This window comes from Salvelinus namaycush, chromosome 33, assembly GCF_016432855.1.
Source record: "Salvelinus namaycush isolate Seneca chromosome 33, SaNama_1.0, whole genome shotgun sequence".
In the NCBI taxonomy this organism is placed as follows: Eukaryota; Metazoa; Chordata; class Actinopteri; order Salmoniformes; family Salmonidae; genus Salvelinus; species Salvelinus namaycush.
In genome coordinates this window covers 31,074,119-31,094,515 of record NC_052339.1, presented here as the reverse complement: position 1 = coordinate 31,094,515, position 20,397 = coordinate 31,074,119, and the positions used below count along the sequence as shown (strand labels likewise).

Genomic DNA, 20,397 nt, shown 5'->3' with positions numbered 1-20,397 from the left:
GGCACAGCTGCCAGTGTGTCCACGCATCATCTCCTCTGAAATAAATACATCTTCATTCTAGGCCATAATTCAGTATAAAAAATAAAATGGTACTCAGAAAAAGGTTTAAGAGATATATCTTTATTTACAGTAGAACATCCCATAATAAGAAGCTTCTTGTTTGATGGAGACTATGACTATTATTTGAGAGTTAGGAAAGAAAACCAAGGGCTCTCTGCATATGCAAGTGGCAATTATTGGTAAAGAGATAGAAACGCATGGGATGTTCCCAGCTCTGGGTCAAACGTGTGCAATGGCTTATTCAGAGTTATTTAGAGACGTACGCTTATATCAACATAACGTTTTATATATATATATATAATTAATCCCCCCCCCCCCTTTCCCCTATAACCTTAAACATAAAGAAAATACATGGCAGACAAAACATGGACAAAAAATATGCAATTCCTTCTCTAATTCTCCCAGCAAGGCACCAAAGAAAAAGAAAACAAAGCACCACAACAAGGCTTAGTCTGGAGAAATGTCACAACAAGGCTTAGTCTGGAGAAATATCACAACAAGGCTTAGTCTGGAGTAACGTCACAACAAGGCTTAGTCTGGTGAAACGTCACAACAAGGCTTAGTCTGGAGAAATATCACAACAAGGCTTAGTCTGGAGTAACGTCACAACAAGGCTTAGTCTGGTGAAACGTCACAACAAGGCTTAGTCTGGAGAAACGTCACAACAAGGCTTAGTCTGGAGAAATGTCACAACAAGGCTTAGTCTGGAGAAATATCACAACAAGGCTTAGTCTGGAGAAACGTCACAACAAGGCTTAGTCTGGAGAAATATCACAACAAGGCTTAGTCTGGAGAAACGTCACAACAAGGCTCAGTCTGGAGAAATATCACAACAAGGCTTAGTCTGGAGTAACGTCACAACAAGGCTCAGTCTGGAGTAACGTCACAACAAGGCTTAGTCTGGAGTAATGTCACAACAAGGCTCAGTCTGGAGTAACGTCACAACAAGGCTTAGTCTGGAGTAATGTCACAACAAGGCTCAGTCTGGAGTAACGTCACAACAAGGCTTAGTCTGGAGTAACGTCACAACAAGGCTTAGTCTGGAGTAACGTCACAACAAGGCTTAGTCTGGAGTAACGTCACAACAAGGCTTAGTCTGGAGAAACGTCACAACAAGGCTTAGTCTGGAGAAACGTCACAACAAGGCTTAGTCTGGAGTAACGTCACAACAAGGCTCAGTCTGGTGAAACGTCACAACAAGGCTCAGTCTGGAGAAACGTCACAACAAGGCTCAGTCTGGAGAAACGTCACAACAAGGCTCAGTCTGGAGAAACGTCACAACAAGGCTTAGTCTGGAGAAACATCACAACAAGGCTCAGTCTGGAGAAACGTCACAACAAGGCTCAGTCTGGAGAAACATCACAACAAGGCTTAGTCTGGAGAAACGTCACAACAAGGCTTAGTCTGGTGAAACGTCACAACAAGGCTTAGTCTGGTGAAACGTCACAACAAGGCTCAGTCTGGAGTAACGTCACAACAAGGCTTAGTCTGGTGAAACGTCACAACAAGGCTTAGTCTGGTGAAACGTCACAACAAGGCTTAGTCTGGTGAAACGTCACAACAAGGCTCAGTCTGGAGTAACGTCACAACAAGGCTCAGTCTGGAGTAACGTCACAACAAGGCTCAGTCTGGAGTAACGTCACAACAAGGCTCAGTCTGGAGTAACGTCACAACAAGGCTCAGTCTGGAGTAACGTCACAACAAGGCTCAGTCTGGAGTAACGTCACAACAAGGCTCAGTCTGGAGTAACGTCACAACAAGGCTCAGTCTGGAGTAACGTCACAACAAGGCTCAGTCTGGAGTAACGTCACAACAAGGCTCAGTCTGGAGTAACGTCACAACAAGGCTCAGTCTGGAGAAATGTCACAACAAGGCTCAGTCTGGAGTAACGTCACAACAAGGCTCAGTCTGGAGTAACGTCACAACAAGGCTCAGTCTGGAGTAACGTCACAACAAGGCTCAGTCTGGAGTAACGACAGGGTGTATATGAAAAGAAAGGGACAAAAAAACAGTTTGGGTTACGAATTCAGACCGTGAGGTGGGTTAGAAAAGTGTGAGATGTTTCTTCTGGTTTGTAAGTGCAATGTGTTTAACTGCTTTTCCCTAGATGTAAGAGCAGGAGTTTTTCCACCCAGGTTCTTTGCGAGCTACTGGTTGGTGCAGGCTTTGGCTCCAACCCATCACTAATGCACCTGATTCTACTAAGCAACTAATCAGGGCCGTGACGATCTGAATTATCTGGTGTGTCAGTGAAGGGCAGAAGGGAGACCCAACACCACCACTAGCTCTCCAGGACCACCTAGTGTAGAGGATGAGATGTGTGTGTGAGTCCTTCAGTAGATGAACTCTCCAGGAACCTCTTGGAGGGCGCTGAAGGGCTCCTCAAACTTGAAGCGTTTGGAGATGGCCTTCTGGTCGGGGGTCATGACCTCCTTGTCTGTTGACTGGCGGCACTGGCCCAGTGTGTAGGCCGCCATCACGATCAGCTCCTCCGTTTCGGGGCCTTCCTCCTCCTCACCCCTGATGTGGCTCTCGGGGTTGGCTGGCTCAGAGGTGCACTTGGTGGGGCTTATAGTCTCTTTCACCTCTACTGTCGCCTCGGCTTCCCTTTTCTCTTTTGGCTGGAGCCACTGGTGCTGCAGGCACTCCTCAGCTGTGGCACGGTTCCTGTTGGGAGAAAGGACTGTGTGAGGCCAGGGAATCATTGGAAACTTTTACCTCCATATTCACCTTCTCTAATGGTTTGGTTTGGTTTGACCAAGCATAGCACTTTCAACACAAAGGATGTGGATTTGATTCCCCAAGGGGCCTATCCTACTGTATATAGACTAGATATTTGTGGTCTGGCAGTCTACATTGTATAATAATAGTGAAGACATCAAAACTATGAAATAACAAATATGGAATCATGTAGTAACCAAAAAAAGTGTTAAACAAATTAAAATACATTTTAGATTAGAGATTATTCAAAGTAGCCACCCCTCGCCTTGATTACAGCTTTGCACACTCTTGGCATTCTCTCGACCACCTTCATTAGGTAGTCACCTGGAATGCATTTCAATAAACAGGTGCGCCTTGTTAAAAGTTAATTTGTGGAATTTCTTTCCTTAATGCATTTGGGCCAATCAGTTGTGTTGTTACAAGGTAGGAATGGTATACAGAATAAAATACCTAGTCCATATTATGTCAAGAACAGCTCGCAAAGAGAAATTACAGTCCGTCATTACTTTAAGACATGAAGGTCAGTCAATCCGGAACATTTCAAGAACTTTGAACGTTTCTTCAAGTGCAGTCACAAAAACCATCAAGCGCTATGATGAAACTGGCTCTCATGAGGACCGCCACAGGAAAGGACGACCCAGAGTTACCTCTGCTGCAGAGGATAAGTTCATTCGAGTGACCAGCCTCAGATATCGGCAATTAACTGCACCTCAGATTGCAGCCCAAATAAATGCTTCATGGAGTTCAATTTCCGACACATCTCAACATCGACTGTTCAGAGGCGACTGCGTGAAATCAGGCCTTCATGGTCGAATTGCTGCAAATAAACCACTACTAAAGGACACCAATAAGAAGAAGATCGGTGTAAATCTGTCCTTTGGTCTGATGAGTCCAAATTTGAGATTTTTGGTTCCAACCGCCATGTCTTTGTGAAACGCATATTAGGTGAACAGATGCTCTCTGCATGTGTGGTTCTCACCGTGAAGCATGGAGGAGGAGGTGTGATGGTGCTTTGCTGGTGACACTGTCAGTGATTTATTTAGAATTCAAGGCACACTTAACCAGCATAGCTACCACAGCGATATTCCATCCCATCTGGTTTGCGCTTAGTGGGACTATCATTTGTTTTTCAACAGGACAATGACCGAACTCACCTCCAGGCTGTGTAAGAGCTATTTGATCAAGAAGGAGAGTGATGGAGACGTGCTGCATCAGATGACCTGGCCTCCACAATCACCCGCCTCAACCCAATTGAGATGGTTTGGGATGAGTTGGACCGCAGAGTGAAGGAATAGCAGCCAACAAGCATATGTGGGAACTCCTTCAAGACTGTTCTTCTAGGGCCTCCCGGGTGGCGCAGTGGTCTAGGGCACTGCATCGCAGTGAGTCTCTGGGTTCGCGCCCAGGCTCTGTCGCAGCCGGCCGCGACCGGGAGGTCCGTGGGGCGACGCACAATTGGCCTAGCGTCGTCCGGGTTAGGGAGGGTTTGGCCGATAGGGATATCCTTGTCTCATCGCGCTCCAGCGACTCCTGTGGCGGGCCGGGCGCAGTGCGCGCTAACCGAGGGGGCCGGGTGCACGGTGTTTCCTCCGACACATTGGTGCGGCTGGCTTCCGGGTTGGAGGCGCGCTGTGTTAAGAAGCAGTGCGGCTTGGTTGGGTTGTGCTTCGGAGGACGCATGGCTTTCGACCTTCGTCTCTCCCGAGCCCGTACGGGAGTTGTAGCGATGAGACAAGATAGTAATTACTAGCGATTGGATACCACGAAAATTGGGGAGAAAAGGGGATAAAAAAAATAATAATCATAATTTAAAAAAAGACTGTTCTTCATTTTGCTCTACAACCCCCACTAGCCCAACAGGACTCGTCTAAAGGTACACATGAATGGCAGTACGGAGGTCGTTTTGTGCCAACAAAAATAAGGGGTTAAATGTGTATCTCTTAGATATAGGACAGACACTTCAAAACCTTATTCCTTATGACATTTTTTGACTGCCTTTTTTGCATTTATGAATGTGTTATTCAATGCATTTCTTTGGGCTATAGTAGTAAATGCCAAATTCAATATTTTACCAAATATATATATTTTTTTATACCTAAAATTCTGAATTCTAAATCAAATAGCTAAATGATCCATTGTATGACCTTCTTAAAACAATTCCATATGTCAGCTTAGAACCCCCTCCCCTGCACCCTCCAATGACCACATTACTCACTGGGGTTCTTTGACGAGCAGGAGCTTGATGAAGGCGATGGCGGCCTGGTCTACATGCTCCAGCTCGTCCTCCTGGTAACTGACGTTGATCTGGGAGATGTTGAGGAAGGTCTCCTGCTTGTCCTCCCCCAGGAAGGGAGAGGTACCGGTCAGCATCACATAGGTCAGCACCCCAATACTCCTGGCAGATACATACAGTGACAAACAATTAGACAGATATATATACACACACTACATGACAAAAAGTAGGTGGACACCTGCTCATCGAAAATCTCATTCCAGAATCATGGGCATTAATATAAAGTTGGTTCTCCCCTTTGCTGCTATAACAGCCTCCACTCTTCCGGGAAGGCTTTCCACTAGATGTTGGAACATTGCTGCGGAGAGCATTCGTGAGGTCAGGCACTGATGTTGGGCGACTAGGCCAGGCTCACAGTCGGTGTTCCAATTCATCCAAAAGGTTTTCGATGGGGTTGAGGTCAGGGCTCTGTGCAGGCCAGTCAAGTTATTCCACACCAATCTCGACAAACCATTGTCATGCTGAAACAAGAAAGGGCCTTCCCTAAACTGTTGCCACAAAGTTGGAAGCACAGAATCGTCTAGAATGTCATTGTAATCTGTAGGGTTAAGATTTCCCTTCACTGGAACTAAGGGGCCTAGCCCGAACCATGAAAAACAGCCCCAGACCATTATTCCTCCTCCACCAAACTTTACAGTTGGCACTAGGAATTTGGGCAGGTAGCGTTCTCCTGGCATCCGCCAAACCCAGATTCGTCTGTCGGACTGCCAGATGGTGAAGTGTGATTCATCACTCCAGAGAAAGCGTTTCCCCTGCTCCAGAGTCCAATGGCCACAAAGCTTCACACCACTCCAGCCGACGCTTGGCATTGAGCATGGTGATCTTAGTCTTGTGTGCGACTGCTCGGCCATGGAAACCCCTTTCATGAAGCTCCCGACGAACAGTTCTTGTGCTGACGTTGCTTCCAGAGACAGTTTGGAACTCAGTAGTGAGTGTTGCAACCGAGGACAGACGACTTTTAACACGCTACGCACTTCAGCACTAGGTGGTCCCGATCTGTGAGCTTGTGTGGCCTACCACTTCGCGGCTGAGCCGTTGTTGCTCCTAGACATTTCCACTTCACTATAACAGCACTTACAGTTGACCGGGGCAGCTCTATAGGGGCAGAAATGTGACAAACTGACTTGTTGGAAAGGTGGCATCCTATCCCGGTGCCACGTTGACATTCACTGATCTCTTCAGTACGGGCCATTCTACTGCCAATGTTTGTCTATGGAGATTGCATGGATGTGTGCTTGATTTTATACACCTGTCACCAACGGGTGTGGCTATAATAGCCAAATCCACAAATTTGTAGTGGTGTCCACATAGTTTTGTATATATAGTGTATATACAGCCACTGGAAATGAGCTGAATAATTTCTCTCTAAGATAAACTCATTATCATTTCAGGGAATGGTTCTGTTTTCTTACACGTGTGAAGTTCTCCATTGTATCTCTCTCTGTCTCAAAGAAGCTATTGGATAAAACAAATCACAAGCCATACCACATACTGTTGTACTAAGACAGTGGTTCTCAATCCTCTCTTCAACGTTTCACAATGTTGTTGTAGCTCTGAACTAGCTCACCTGATTGATCTAGTCAAGGGCTTGATGATGAGTTGACCAGTTGAATCAGGTGTGCTAGCTCTGGAATAGATGAAGTACCCGGAATGGCTGAGGGTTCCCGAGGAGAGGTTTGAGAACCACTGCACCAAGTTACTGTGTGCTAGCTCTCAAACACATGGAATGGCTGAGGGTCCCTGAGGAGAGGTTTGAGAACCACTGCACTAAGATACTGTGAAAGGTCACTTACCACATGTCTGTTGCTGTGCTAATTGGTTCGTAATCAAGGATTTCTGGAGCTGCAAAAGAAAAAATGACTTATTAACTGAAGACTTGGAGTCACCATGATGGTCATAACAACATGGCCGCTGGTCAGGTCAGAGGTTGTGTGTCCGCTGCTCTACTCACCCACATACTCCGGGGTCCCCATGATCTCTCTGAGCTCCTGACTGCTGCTCACCATCCTGGACAGACCAAAGTCCACGATCTTAATGTCCCCCAGAGGAGCATTGCAGGTCAACAGAATGTTCTGGGGCTGGAGAGAAGAGCAGCGTGAGAGCAGCATTAGAGAGGAGGTCTAGTGGGGCTAACTGGACAGCAGCATTAGAGAGGAGGTCTAGTGGGGCTAACTGGATAGCAGCATTAGAGTGGAGGTCTAGTGGGGCTAACTGGACAGCAGCATTAGAGTGGAGGTCTAGTGGGGCTAACTGGACAGAATCTAGTGGGGCTAACTGGACAGCAGCATTAGAGAGGAGGTCTAGTGGGGCTAACTGGACAGCAGCATTAGAGTGGAGGTCTAGTGGGGCTAACTGGACAGCAGCATTAGAGGGGAGGTCTAGTGGGGCTAACTGGACAGAATCTAGTGGGGCTAACTGGACAGCAGCATTAGAGAGGAGGTCTAGTGGGGCTAACTGGACAGCAGCATTAGAGGGGAGGTCTAGTGGGGCTAACTGGACAGCAGCATTAGAGGGGAGGTCTAGTGGGGCTAACTGGACAGCAGCATTAGAGGGGAGGTCTAGTGGGGCTAACTGGACAGCAGCATTAGAGTGGAGGTCTAGTGGGGCTAACTGGACAGCAGCATTAGAGTGGATGTCTAGTGGGGCTAACTGGACAGCAGCATTAGAGTGGATGTCTAGTGGGGCTAACTGGACAGCAGCATTAGAGGGGAGGTCTAGTGGGGCTAACTGGACAGCAGCATTAGAGTGGAGGTCTAGTGGGGCTAACTGGACAGAATCTAGTGGGGCTAACTGGACAGCAGCATTAGAGAGGAGGTCTAGTGGGGCTAACTGGACAGCAGCATTAGAGGGGAGGTCTAGTGGGGCTAACTGGACAGCAGCATTAGAGGGGAGGTCTAGTGGGGCTAACTGGACAGCAGCATTAGAGGGGAGGTCTAGTGGGGCTAACTGGACAGCAGCATTAGAGGGGAGGTCTAGTGGGGCTAACTGGACAGCAGCATTAGAGTGGATGTCTAGTGGGACTAACTGGACAGCAGCATTAGAGAGGAGGTCTAGTGGGGCTAACTGGACAGCAGCATTAGAGTGGATGTCTAGTGGGGCTAACTGGACAGCAGCATTAGAGTGGATGTCTAGTGGGGCTAACTGGACAGCAGCATTAGAGAGGAGGTCTAGTGGGACTAACTGGACAGCAGCATTAGAGAGGAGGTCTAGTGGGGCTAACTGGACAGCAGCATTAGAGAGGAGGTCTAGTGGGGATAACTGGACAGCAGCATTAGAGAGGAGGTCTAGTGGGGCTAACTGGACAGCAGCATTAGAGAGGAGGTCTAGTGGGGCTAACTGGACAGCAGCATTAGAGAGGAGGTCTAGTGGGGACTAACTTGCTTGTATGTTTGGTAGAGGATCTAAACCATGGTATTAAAGCTTGCCTCCATCTTTAAAGAGATATTTTGGCCTACTTAGCAATGGCTCCAGAAACTACCTTCATCTCCTTACAAACTGCAGGCAGAGACAACACAATGGTATCCATGAGTTTATCTGACTTAATTGCTCAAATGTGGACCTCTTGAACATCTAAAACTGGAGAGTATATCTTTTCAGATAACTGGCTTTTTCTGGCACACAAATGTCTTTTGACAAAGGAATCGACCCCCACCCCCCGAAAAAAAAAATCTGTGCGGCCTTCTTCTGAATGTTTTAATCGCGACGTGGCCCTTCAAGCCAACATGTTTCCCCACCCGTTCTAACATACATAAGAAGTGAACGTTGATAAAAGGTTGGACCCCAGGAAGAGCAGCTGATGGGGATCCTAATAAAATAAGGTACAGCGTCTAACAGGGGTCGGGGACTGACCTTGATGTCCAGGTGCACCACGTTGTTCCTGTGGAGGAAGGAGACTCCCTCTAGGATCTGTCTCAACAGCCTCTTAACGTCCTCCTCTATGAAGGCCTCGTCCCTCTCCGCTACACACTGGTTAAAGATCTCCCCTCCGGCCGCACTGTGGACACATTCAGACTGGTTAAAGATCTCCCCTCCGGCCGCACTGTGGACACATTCAGACTGGTTAAAGATCTCCCCTCCGGCCGCACTGTGGACACATTCAGACTGGTTAAAGATCTCCCCTCCGGCCGCACTGTGGACACACATTGACTGGTTAAAGATCTCATCTTGTCTGATTTGTCAGGCTTGCTATCTGCTGGTGTGCATTGGAAGACCTCAAGTACAAAACACATCTCTGCATTGAAGTCACATAGACCTCAAGTACAAAACACATCTCTGCATTGAAGTCACATAGACCTCGAGTACAAAACACATCTCTGCATTGAAGTCACATAGACCTCGAGTACAAAACACATCTCTGCATTGAAGTCACATAGACCTCGAGTACAAAACACATCTCTGCATTGAAGTCACATAGACCTCGAGTACAAAACACATCTCTGCATTGAAGTCACATAGACCTCGAGTACAAAACACATCTCTGCATTGAAGTCACATAGACCTCGAGTACAAAACACATCTCTGCATTGAAGTCACATAGACCGAGTACAAAACACATCTCTGCATTGAAGTCACATAGACCTCGAGTACAAAACACATCTCTGCATTGAAGTCACATAGACCTCGAGTACAAAACACATCTCTGCATTGAAGTCACATAGACCTCGAGTACAAAACACATCTCTGCATTGAAGTCACATAGACCTCGAGTACAAAACACATCTCTGCAATGAAGTCACGTCAAGTACAAAACACATCTTACATGTACAAACAGTCAAACCTTTCATTTTGCATTTCACTACTCTGTCTCGGTCCATAGTGTCTTGACCTAGACCAGTGGTTTGCTGTGTTGTGTGGGAGTCTTGGATAACCTGTCCTGATTGATGACTGTGTGAGTGCTGTGTTTCTCCTGATTGGTGGTCAGGGTTAATGCTGCCTTACAGCTAGCGTAACCGGTGTGCGCTAGTAGCGTTTCAATCGGTGTCGTCACTCGCTCTGAGACCTTGTTTCCCTTGCTCTGGAGCGATAGGTAACGATGCTTGGTGGGAGGCCGTTGCTGATGTGTTCAGAAGTTCCCAGGTTGGAGCCCAGGATGGGGCGAGGAGAGGGATGGAAGCATTACTGTTATACTAGGTCTGGACTGTAGCTTTAGGTATACAATGATGTATGATAAATAGTGCATTCAGAAAGTATTCAGACCCCTTCACTTTTTGTTACTTTACAGCCTTGTTCTAAAATGGATTAAATAAATGTTTTCCTCATCAGTCTACACACAATACCCCATTATGACAAGGCAAAAACAGGTTTTTAGAAATTTAATTTAAAAAAAAAATATAGAAACAAAAATACCTTATTTATATAAGTATTCAGACCCTTTGCTATGAGACTCTAAATTAAATTCAGGAGCATCCCGTTTCCATTGATCATCCTTGAGATGTTTCTACAACTTGGAGTCCACCTGTGCTAAATTCAAATGATTGGACATGATTTGGAAAGGCACACACACAAGTCTATATAAGGTCCCACAGTTGACAGTGTATTTCAGAGCAAAAACCAAGCCATGAGGTCGAAGGAATTGTCCGTAGAGCTCAGAGACAGTATTGTGTCGAGGCACAGATCTGGGGAAGGGTACAAAAAAATGTCTGCAGCATTTAAGGTCCCCAAGAACACAGTTGCCTCCATCCTTCTTAAATGGAAGAAGGTTGGAACCGCCAAGACTCTTCCTACAGCTGACCGGCCGGCAAAACTGAGCAATCGGGGGAGAAGGGCCTTGGTCAGGGAGGTGACCAAGAACCCAATGGTCACTCTGACAGAGCTCCAGAGTTCCTCTGTGGAGATGGGAGAACCGTTCAGAAGTACAACCATCTCTGCAGCACTCCACCAAAATCAGGCCTTCATGGTAGAGTGGCCAGGCGGAAGCCACTCCTCAGTAAAAGGCACATGATAGCCCGCTTGGAGTTTGCCAAAATGCACCTAAAGAGTCTCAGACCATGAGAAACAAGATTCTCTGGTCTGATGAAACCAAGATTGAACTCTTTGGCCTGAATGCCAAGCGTCAAGTCTGGAGGAAACCTGGCACCATCCCTACGGTGAAGCCTGGAGGTGGCAGAATTATCATGTACAGGGTTGTTTTTCAGCAGCAGGGTCTGGGAGACTAGTCAGGATCAAGGCAAAGTTGAATGGAGCAAAGTACAGAGAGATCCTTGATGAAAACCTGCTCCAGAGCGCTCAGGACCTCAGATTGGGGCGAAGATTCACCTTCCAACAGGACAACGACCCTAAGCACACAGCCAAGACAATGCAGGAGTGGCTTCGGGACAAGTCTCTGAATGTCCTTGAGTGGCCTAGCCAGAGCCCGGACTTGAACCCGATCAAACATCTCTGGAGAGACCTGAAAATCCTGACCCACCATTTGGGCAAAGAAACTGCCCCAACTACTTTAAAGCAAAAAAATATATACAACTCTGAATGTTTTAAATGTTAGCCGCTTGGTACCAAAACAACAGAGCTAATTCTGTTTAAACTGAAGACCAGTATAAGGCGGGACAGCAGACACGTCCAACTGGCAGAGAAAAGTCATTAGACAATACGGCACAGAACCAAAACGCTTCCCGGTGGCCGGGGCTTTTGGGGACAGTTTCTCAGAGCGTCGCTGTCTCTCTGTATTATCCACAGACACTGAGGGCTCAAAATGGTTCCTCTGTTATCAGGGCCAGTAATTATAGCCAGTTGGGCCTCTAACCACTGAGTGCACCAGGGTCGAGAGGGAATAGAAATCTGGCAGATTCATAACTAGGTCATTGCTGTTTTGGATGATGAGAGCACGTCTGGCCAGTCGTTACACTACTGTGGTGTGGTACTGTAGGGCCGAGTGTTCAACGCCCTTCTAATCTGAGGGCACGTACACGCACCACACTCATGAACTGTTAATGCCAAGATGTCACACACACACAAACATCACATGAGCAAAACAAGTTCTTTGAATTTCTACGATTTAGAAATAGCTCTTAGTGCAGCAGGTTGGACTCAATAACTGCATAAGGGGCCAGAGAACAAGATGCTCTGCCTTGTCTAGAAGTGTTGGAATTAGACAGCCAACAGTGTATCAGGGATCCACTTTTATCTGTCCTATCTTTTATGACCTGGTGACAGTCAGTGGGTGACCGGGCGACAGTCAGTGGGTGACCGGGCGACAGTCAGTGGGCGACAGTCAGTGGGCGACAGTCAGTGGGTGACAGTCATTGGGCGACCGGGCGACAGTCAGTGGGCGACAGTCAGTGGGCGACCGGGCGACAGTCAGTGGGCGACAGTCAGTGGGCGACAGTCAGTGGGCGACAGTCAGTGGGTGACCGGGCGACAGTCAGTGGGTGACCTGGCGACAGTCAGTAGGTGACAGTCAGTAGGTGACCAGGTGACAGTCAGTAGGTGACCTGGTGACATTCAGTAGGTGACAGTCAGTAGGTGACCTGGTGACAGTCAGTAGGTGACAGTCAGTAGGTGACCAGGTGACAGTCAGTAGGTGACAGTCAGTAAGTGACCTGGTGACAGTCAGTAGGTGACAGTCAGTAGGTGACCTGGTGACAGTCAGTAGGTGACAGTCAGTAGGTGACCTGGTGACAGTCAGTAGGTGACCTGGTGACAGTCAGTAGGTGACCTGGTGACAGTCAGTAGGTGACCAGGTGACAGTCAGTAGGTGACCTGGTGACAGTCAGTAGGTGACCTGGTGACAGTCAGTAGGTGACCAGGTGACAGTCAGTAGGTGACCTGTGGGTAAGTCACAGCTTTAAGCTCCTCTGAGAGGCTGAGTGAGAGAGAAATCTAGAGAACAAGTCATCCCTCCATCCTTCTCATCCTCCTGGATGGAAACATTTCTCCCAGTCAGTGGTATGAGTTGTGTTTCTACAAGCGTTCATGTTCATTATGTTGCCTGCTGAAAGGAACCCCACTTGTTAGACAAGGCCTGGAAAACTTTATGTCAAAGGGTATGTGCTCTCGTGCACATTGTGTTTTTGAATCCACTACTGTATATTTGTATTGGCCCCCCTTCCCTGTGCCATGGATTAATTAAATCAATGATGCACTGCCGGGAAAGATCGATCCAACTTTTATCACCAACCCATTTCAGCCAATCGGAACACAGGATCCGTCTGGTCTATTTCTGGTAACCTGTTTTGTTTCCACTCGAACAAGCAACACAAAGACTAGCCACTTTATCAATGGAGGATGGAGAGAAAGAGCTCAGTGTAGCTTCACTGGACGGGCTATCCCCCTTGCTCCAGTCCGGAGATGAGATTAACCCTCCCTCATTGCTCATATCCTCCCCTCCCTCCCTCTCTCTCTCTGGGCTGGAAGCCACGGCCCGGGACCTCGCGTGCCACCATGGAGCACTACGGCGATAATGAACTCCCAGCTGGGGGCCCAGAGAGGAGAGCCCAATGAGGCCACACTCCCTCATCCAGCCCCTGCCCTCGCCATCCTGCCTGGAAAAGAGCACTTTGGACCCTGGCTCGCTAATCCCCCCCCCCATTCGACTTCCCTCCCTCCTTCTGCCTCATACTGTAATTGCTTGATTAGCGCTCTATAATTTCAGGCTGTCCCTCATCTGAAGCCCACGCCGCTCCCGGTCCCTCTCCTCCTCCTCATGTCTCCGGGTTTGCTCTAGTGCCTCAAAATATCGAGCAACTGTCAAAAAAAGAAGGGGGAAAAAATGCTTTTTCTCCCTCCCATCTCTCTGTCTAATCTATCTCCGTCTCATCTCTCTCCGTCTCATCTCTCTCCGTCTCATCTCTCTCCGTCTCCCTCCATCTCTCGCCCTCCGTCTCTCTCTCTCTCTCTCCCTCAGTCTCTCTCTCCCCCAGTCTCTCTATCCCCCAGTCTCTCTCTCCCCCAGTCTCTCTCTCCCCCAGTCTCTCTCTCCCCCAGTCTCTCTCTCCCCCAGTCTCTCTCTCCCCCAGTCTCTCTCTCCCCCAGTCTCTCTCTCCCCCAGTCTCTCTCTCCCCCAGTCTCTATCTCCCTCCCTCCCTCCTGGACTGTAACATGTTACCTCTCTACTCATGATGAACTGGGAGTCTGGGCTGTAACATGTTAGATCTCTACTCATGGTGAACTGGGAGTCTGGGCTGTATCATGTTAGCTCTCTACTCATGATGAACTGGGAGTCTGGGCTGTATCATGTTAGCTCTCTACTCATGATGAACTGGGAGTCTGGGCTGTATCATGTTAGCTCTCTACTCATGATGAACTGGGAGTCTGGGCTGTAACATGTTACCTCTCTACTCATGATGAACTGGGAGTCTGGGCTGTAACATGTTACCTCTCTACTCATGATGAACTGGGAGTCTGGGCTGTATCATGTTACCTCTCTACTCATGATGCACAGAAGTTAAAACACTTGAATAATGCAACACGGTATGTAGAAATGTTGAAACTGTTCATTACTGTTCGCAAAACAATGTCCATACAGGTAAAGTGTTGTAACAATGGAAGAAGATACTGGTAGCTTCCAGCTTTGACGGCTAACATTTCAGCTAAAGCTATCATCAATTCACTAGTCTTTCTTTGTGATAATATGCAAACCATAAAACAACATATGTTGATTTCAAAGCTTATTGTTACCACAAACTTGATTAATTCACCTAATTGTCTCTCCGTCATGTCCAAAGATACTTCCGTCAGTCCCGTCTCTTCCTCACCTAACTGACTGTGGGGCTGGGCGTGTGCCTTGTCATGAACTACCTACTTACTGGGTTTAAGGAGACAAGGCTTTTATAAAAAGAAGAGATTGCTACTTCTATCCAAATGTTTTTGATCAGTACAATAAAATAACAGTGTCATCTGTAGCCCCATGTAATCAGCCAAAACAACCTCAATAACTCAATGCATGCACACACTGCTATTGAATATGCATTCAGCTGTATTGTGGATAGGCTTAGGCTATATCTTGATTTACCCAGTTTATCAATAGATAATTACCATTCAAATACATTATTACCATTATGTTATGTAGTTAGATTGTTTATTTACCAAAGTCAAATGAATTGTATGATTGTATAATTATATCATTAAATTTGCATGACTGTCTCATCAACTTTAAAATAAATAATATTGAACTCAAAAGACGCCCAACTATTGAACAGAGCAGTAGCTGAGTTGATTTGTCTGGATCAAGTGGCATTCTGGGACTTGAGCTAATACACCTTTTATTTTACCATGGTATCATTTTGGTATCGAGTATCGACTATCGTAATACTGAACCTGGTATCAGGATCGAAGTCAAAATTCTGGTATCGTGACAACACTAAGGCTGAACTATGAGTCTCCTAGGCCCTCATTGAAAATAAGAATTTGTTCTTAACGGACTTGCCTAGTTAAATAAAGGTAAAAGAAAAAAGAAAAAGAACTTGGAGAAATATGAACAAATGTTAACTAGAGCAATCTAACGTCCTAAAGAATGGTCATTCCAGTAGCGACCCATTGAGTGAGTAGCATCCCCCACACACGGAATGTTTTAGCCTTGTTCAGGTGAGCGGTTAAGTCACTGGACTGGAGTGACTGTTAGCAGAGGTCATGCAGTGTGGTGTCCTTGGCATTAGTTTAGGATGCTAATCTAGCAGGCCAACCAATTATCTCTCTGCGTTTGCTAATGCTAACACTAACCCCTCTCCAGCCCCATAGGCTAGTTCAGGACAGGCTAGGACACCACAGGAGTCCACTTAAAGCTGTTTCAGTCTGTTTTAGTCTAGGGCAGAGTTAGGGCATTCTTAGTTTTGCTTTGGCAATGCTACATTGGCAATGCTACAAACATATGTTTCCCATGCCAATAAAGCACATTGAATTGAATTGTTAGGGCATTCTTTAGGGCAGAGTTAGGGCATTCTTTAGGGCAGAGTTAGGGCAGAGTTAGGGAGTTCTTTAGGGCAGAGTTAGGGAGTTCTTTAGGGCAGAGTTAGGGCGTTCTTTAGGGCAGAGTTGGGGCGTTCTTTAGGGCAGAGTTGGGGCGTTCTTTAGGGCAGAGTTGGGGCGTTCTTTAGGGCAGAGTTGGGGCGTTCTTTAGGGCAGAGTTGGGGCGTTCTTTAGGGCAGAGTTAGGGCGTTCTTTAGGGCAGAGTTGGGGCGTTCTTTAGGGCAGAGTTGGAGCGTTCTTTAGGGCAGAGTTGGGGCGTTCTTTAGGGCAGAGTTGGGGCGTTCTTTAGGGCAGAGTTGGGGCGTTCTTTAGGGCAGAGTTGGGGCGTTCTTTAGGGCAGAGTTGGGGCGTTCTTTAGGGCAGAGTTGGGGCGTTCTTTAGGGCAGAGTTGGGGCATTCTTTAGGGCAGAGTTAGGGCAGAGTTAGGGCATTCTTTAGGGCAGAGTTAGGGCAGAGTTAGGGCAGAGTTAGGGCAGAGTTAGGGCATTCTTTAGGGCAGAGTTAGGGCAGAGTTAGGGCAGAGTTAGGGCAGAGTTAGGGCGTTCTTTAGGGCAGAGTTAGGGCATAGTTAGGGCAGAGTTAGGGCAGAGTTAGGGCAGAGTTAGGGCAGAGTTAGGGCAGAGTTAGGGCAGAGTTAGGGCGTTCTTTAGGGCAGAGTTAGGGCGTTCTTTAGGGCAGAGTTAGGGCGTTCTTTAGGGTAGAGTTAGGGCAGAGTTAGGGCGTTCTTTAGGGCAGAGTTAGGGCGTTCTTTAGGGCAGAGTTAGGGCGTTCTTTAGGGCAGAGTTAGGGCGTTCTTTAGGGCAGAGTTAGGGCGTTCTTTAGGGCAGAGTTAGGGCGTTCTTTAGGGCAGAGTTAGGGCAGAGTTAGGGCGTTCTTTAGGGCAGAGTTAGGGCGTTCTTTAGGGCAGAGTTAGGGCGTTCTTTAGGGCGTTCTTTAGGGCAGAGTTAGGGCAGAGTTAGGGCAGAGTTAGGGCAGAGTTAGGGCATTCTTTAGGGCAGAGTTAGGGCAGAGTTAGGGCAGAGTTAGGGCGTTCTTCAGGGCAGAGTTAGGGCGTTCTTCAGGGCAGAGTTAGGGCATTCTTCAGGGCAGAGTTAGGGCATTCTTCAGGGCAGAGTTAGGGCATTCTTCAGGGCAGAATTAGGGCATTCTTCAGGGCAGAGCTTGGGCATTCTTCAGGGCAGAGTTAGGGCATCCTTCAGGGCAGAGCTTGGGCATTCTTCAGGGCAGAGTTAGGGCATTCTTCAGGGCAGAGCTTGGGCATTCTTCAGGGCAGAGTTAGGGCATCCTTCAGGGCAGAGTTAGGGCATCCTTCAGGGCAGAGTTAGGGCATCCTTCAGGGCAGAGTTAGGGCATTCTTTAGGGCAGAGTTAGGGCATTCTTCAGGGCAGAGCTTGGGCATTCTTCAGGGCAGAGTTAGGGCATCCTTCAGGGCAGAGTTAGGGCATCCTTCAGGGCAGAGTTAGGGCATCCTTCAGGGCAGAGTTAGGGCATTCTTCAGGGCAGAGCTTGGGCATTCTTCAGGGCAGAGCTTGGGCATCCTTCAGGGCAGAGTTAGGGCATCCTTCAGGGCAGAGTTAGGGCATCCTTCAGGGCAGAGTTAGGGCATCCTTCAGGGCAGAGTTAGGGCATTCTTTAGGGCAGAGTTAGGGCATTCTTTAGGGCAGAGTTAGGGCATTCTTTAGGGCAGAGTTAGGGCATTCTTTAGGGCAGAGTTAGGGCATTCTTTAGGGCAGAGTTAGGGCATTCTTTAGGGCAGAGTTAGGGCATTCTTTAGGGCAGAGTTAGGGCATTCTTTAGGGCAGAGTTAGGGCATTCTTTAGGGCAGAGTTAGGGCATTCTTTAGGGCAGAGTTAGGGCGTTCTTTAGGGCAGAGTTAGGGCATTCCCATGGTATTTGTATGGCCTGGGGTTTTCCATCAGATAGGCCCTCCCTCCCCTCTGTGACTGGATATAGGACTATTTGACTGGTTGACCACAGAACAGTCACCCGTCAGTCAACAGAACACCCGCCCTCACACTGAAACGCCCTTATGATGGACGGCAAACTGTTTTAAAGCCCAGTAGCTCTGTGTGTGTGTGTGTGTGTGTGTTTGTGTTTGCGCATGTAGGTGGGGGCATTGAAACGTGAGGGCAACGAGGGCCACTTGTGCTAGGCACGAGATTCTGCTGGGGGGGGAAAAATCTGAAATTTTACAGCTCAAACACTGTGTCGCGGCCCAATGAAGTAGTTTAGTAGTTTAACATAAGAAAGGCAGAGAGTGAGAGGGCGGGAGATGGAGTGGAGACGGAGTCTGCTCTTCAGTAATGGTCACCCCTTTAGCGTTTCATTAAGTAGAATGACATTTGTTTCTGCTCTTCTGAAACAGACACACACCACACTTGGGTTGAATATTTTCCTCGTATTTTTACAAATGTTCCATCCTGAGAATAAATCACTTTTCTCCCAGGTAACCTAGTGTCATTCTAAAGCATACCGTGCCTTCAGAAAGTATTCACACCCCATGACAGTTTCTACATTCTGTTGTGTTACAAAGTGAGAGAAAAATGTATATATGTCTTTTTTATGTCAAAGTGGGAGAAACATTTTTTTTTTATTTTTTTATTTTTTACAAATGTTAGAATTTTTGAAAAATAAAACACTAATATATCTTAAGTTTTCAAGTATTCAACCTTGAGTCAAAACATGTTAGAATCACCTTTTGGCAGCTATTTCAGCTGTAAGTCTTTCTGGGTAATTCTCTAAGAGTTTTCCACACCTGGATTGTGCAACATTTGCCGATTTTCATTTTCAAAATTCTTAAAGCTCTGTCAAATTGGTTGTTGATCATTGCTAGACAACCATTTTAAGGTCTTGCCATAGATTTTTAAGCACATTTTTGTCAAAACTGTATCTCGGCCACTCAGGAACATTCACTGTCTTCTTGGTAAGCAACTCCAGTGTAGATTGGATCCAGCCTCAGTTATCCTGTCAGCCATTCAACTATCGGTTAAAAAGTCACCATTGGCCTCATGGTGAAATCCCTGAGTGGGTTCTTTCCTCTCCGGCAACTGAGTTAGGAAGGACGCCTGTATCTTTGTAGTGACTGGGTGTATTGATACACCATCCAATGAGAGAGAGAGAGAGAGAGAGAGAGAGAGAGAGCTGCTGCAGTCAGTCAAACTGCCCTGTGGGAGGAGAGAATAGACTCAAGGTGCCATGTAGGGAAGAAGGGAAGGAGGGAAGAAGGGACACACTCAAGAGTGCATGCACATGTAGGCACACGAGTCCAGAGAAACAGCTGTGGCGGGGAAGTTTCCACGGCCAGGCGGGGTAGTTTCCACGGCCAGGCGGGGTAGTTTCCACGGCCAGGCGGGGTAGTTTCCACGGGCAGGCGGGGTAGTTTCCACGGGCAGGCGGGGTAGTTTCCACGGCCAGGCGGGGTAGTTTCCACGGGCAGGCGGGGTAGTTTCCACGGGCAGGCGGGGTAGTTTCCACGGGCAGGCGGGGTAGTTTCCACGGGCTGGCGGGGTAGTTTCCACGGCCAGGCGGGGTAGTTTCCACGGGCTGGCGGGGTAGTTTCCACGGGCTGGCGGGGTAGTTTCCACGGGCAGGCGGGGTAGTTTCCACGGGCAGGCGGGGAGGAGAAGAGAGGGAAGTTCTGTTGTCACAGCATCTAGTCCCTCTCCCTCTCCACACCACAGGACAGTCTTTCACACACACAGGGGGCACATGAGAACCATGGCAGGTCTCATTGGTCAACAACACTGGTATCTCTCTACCACTCATAAACATATTTTTGATACGTTGAAAGGACTGTTTAGAAGTTCTTAATTAAAGTGTGTTCATATTTTAATATTCCAATATTGTAATAGAAAAAAGCCAAGTAGTTTGACTTGACTCAGATGTTATTATTGGTTAGGTACAGTAGGCTAATAGTTTTTCTTCTACAGTGAGTTTGAACCCAAAGAGCCTGGTGACCAGTATGGATCCTGTCTGGGAAACCAATCAGCCAATCAGTGTGATGGATCCCTGACAAATCTCTCGCCATAACAAACCCAAAGTTCAATGTCAGCATGTGACACAGGAGAAACCCAATCCCCAACACAATGCCTCTGTGTGTCTGTGTGCCCCATCCAGTGCAGCAGAGACGAGCAGAGGGGAAGAGAGGAGGGGGATGGCACGTTGTTGAAATAGCCAGTGCTCACTGAGGCATGGGGAGTATTGCCCTGGTTTTTGGGACTGGATTACTGCTCTCTATGGCCTACGATTTTTTACTCGCTCTGTCTCTCCTGCTCTCCCTCCCTCAATCCAGGGAGGCCTCCCTCTCCCTCCCCCTCTCTCTCCCTACCCCTGTCCATCCAGCGAGACTTCTCTCTGTCTCCCGCCCTCCCTCTATCCAGGGAGGCCTCTCTGTCCCTCCCTCCCTTTATCCAGGGAGGCCTCTC

The 20,397-nt window shown here is 47.7% G+C and overlaps 1 protein-coding gene across 1 annotated transcript in view; it reads right to left on the bottom strand.

Annotated features, from left to right (window-relative positions):
• Positions 1-397: 397 nt before the first annotated feature.
• The window catches only part of LOC120027975 (serine/threonine-protein kinase 17A-like), a 43,499-nt gene continuing 23,499 nt past the window's right edge, over positions 398-20,397 (bottom strand). Inside the window, exons 3-7 of the mRNA XM_038973072.1 lie at positions 8,924-9,068; positions 7,026-7,152; positions 6,868-6,916; positions 4,997-5,176; positions 398-2,727 (exon numbers count right to left, since the gene is read on the bottom strand). Coding sequence (XP_038829000.1) covers positions 2,394-2,727; positions 4,997-5,176; positions 6,868-6,916; positions 7,026-7,152; positions 8,924-9,068 — 835 coding nt within the window. The 3' untranslated portion in view covers positions 398-2,393. The remainder of the gene's footprint in view (positions 2,728-4,996; positions 5,177-6,867; positions 6,917-7,025; positions 7,153-8,923; positions 9,069-20,397) is intronic.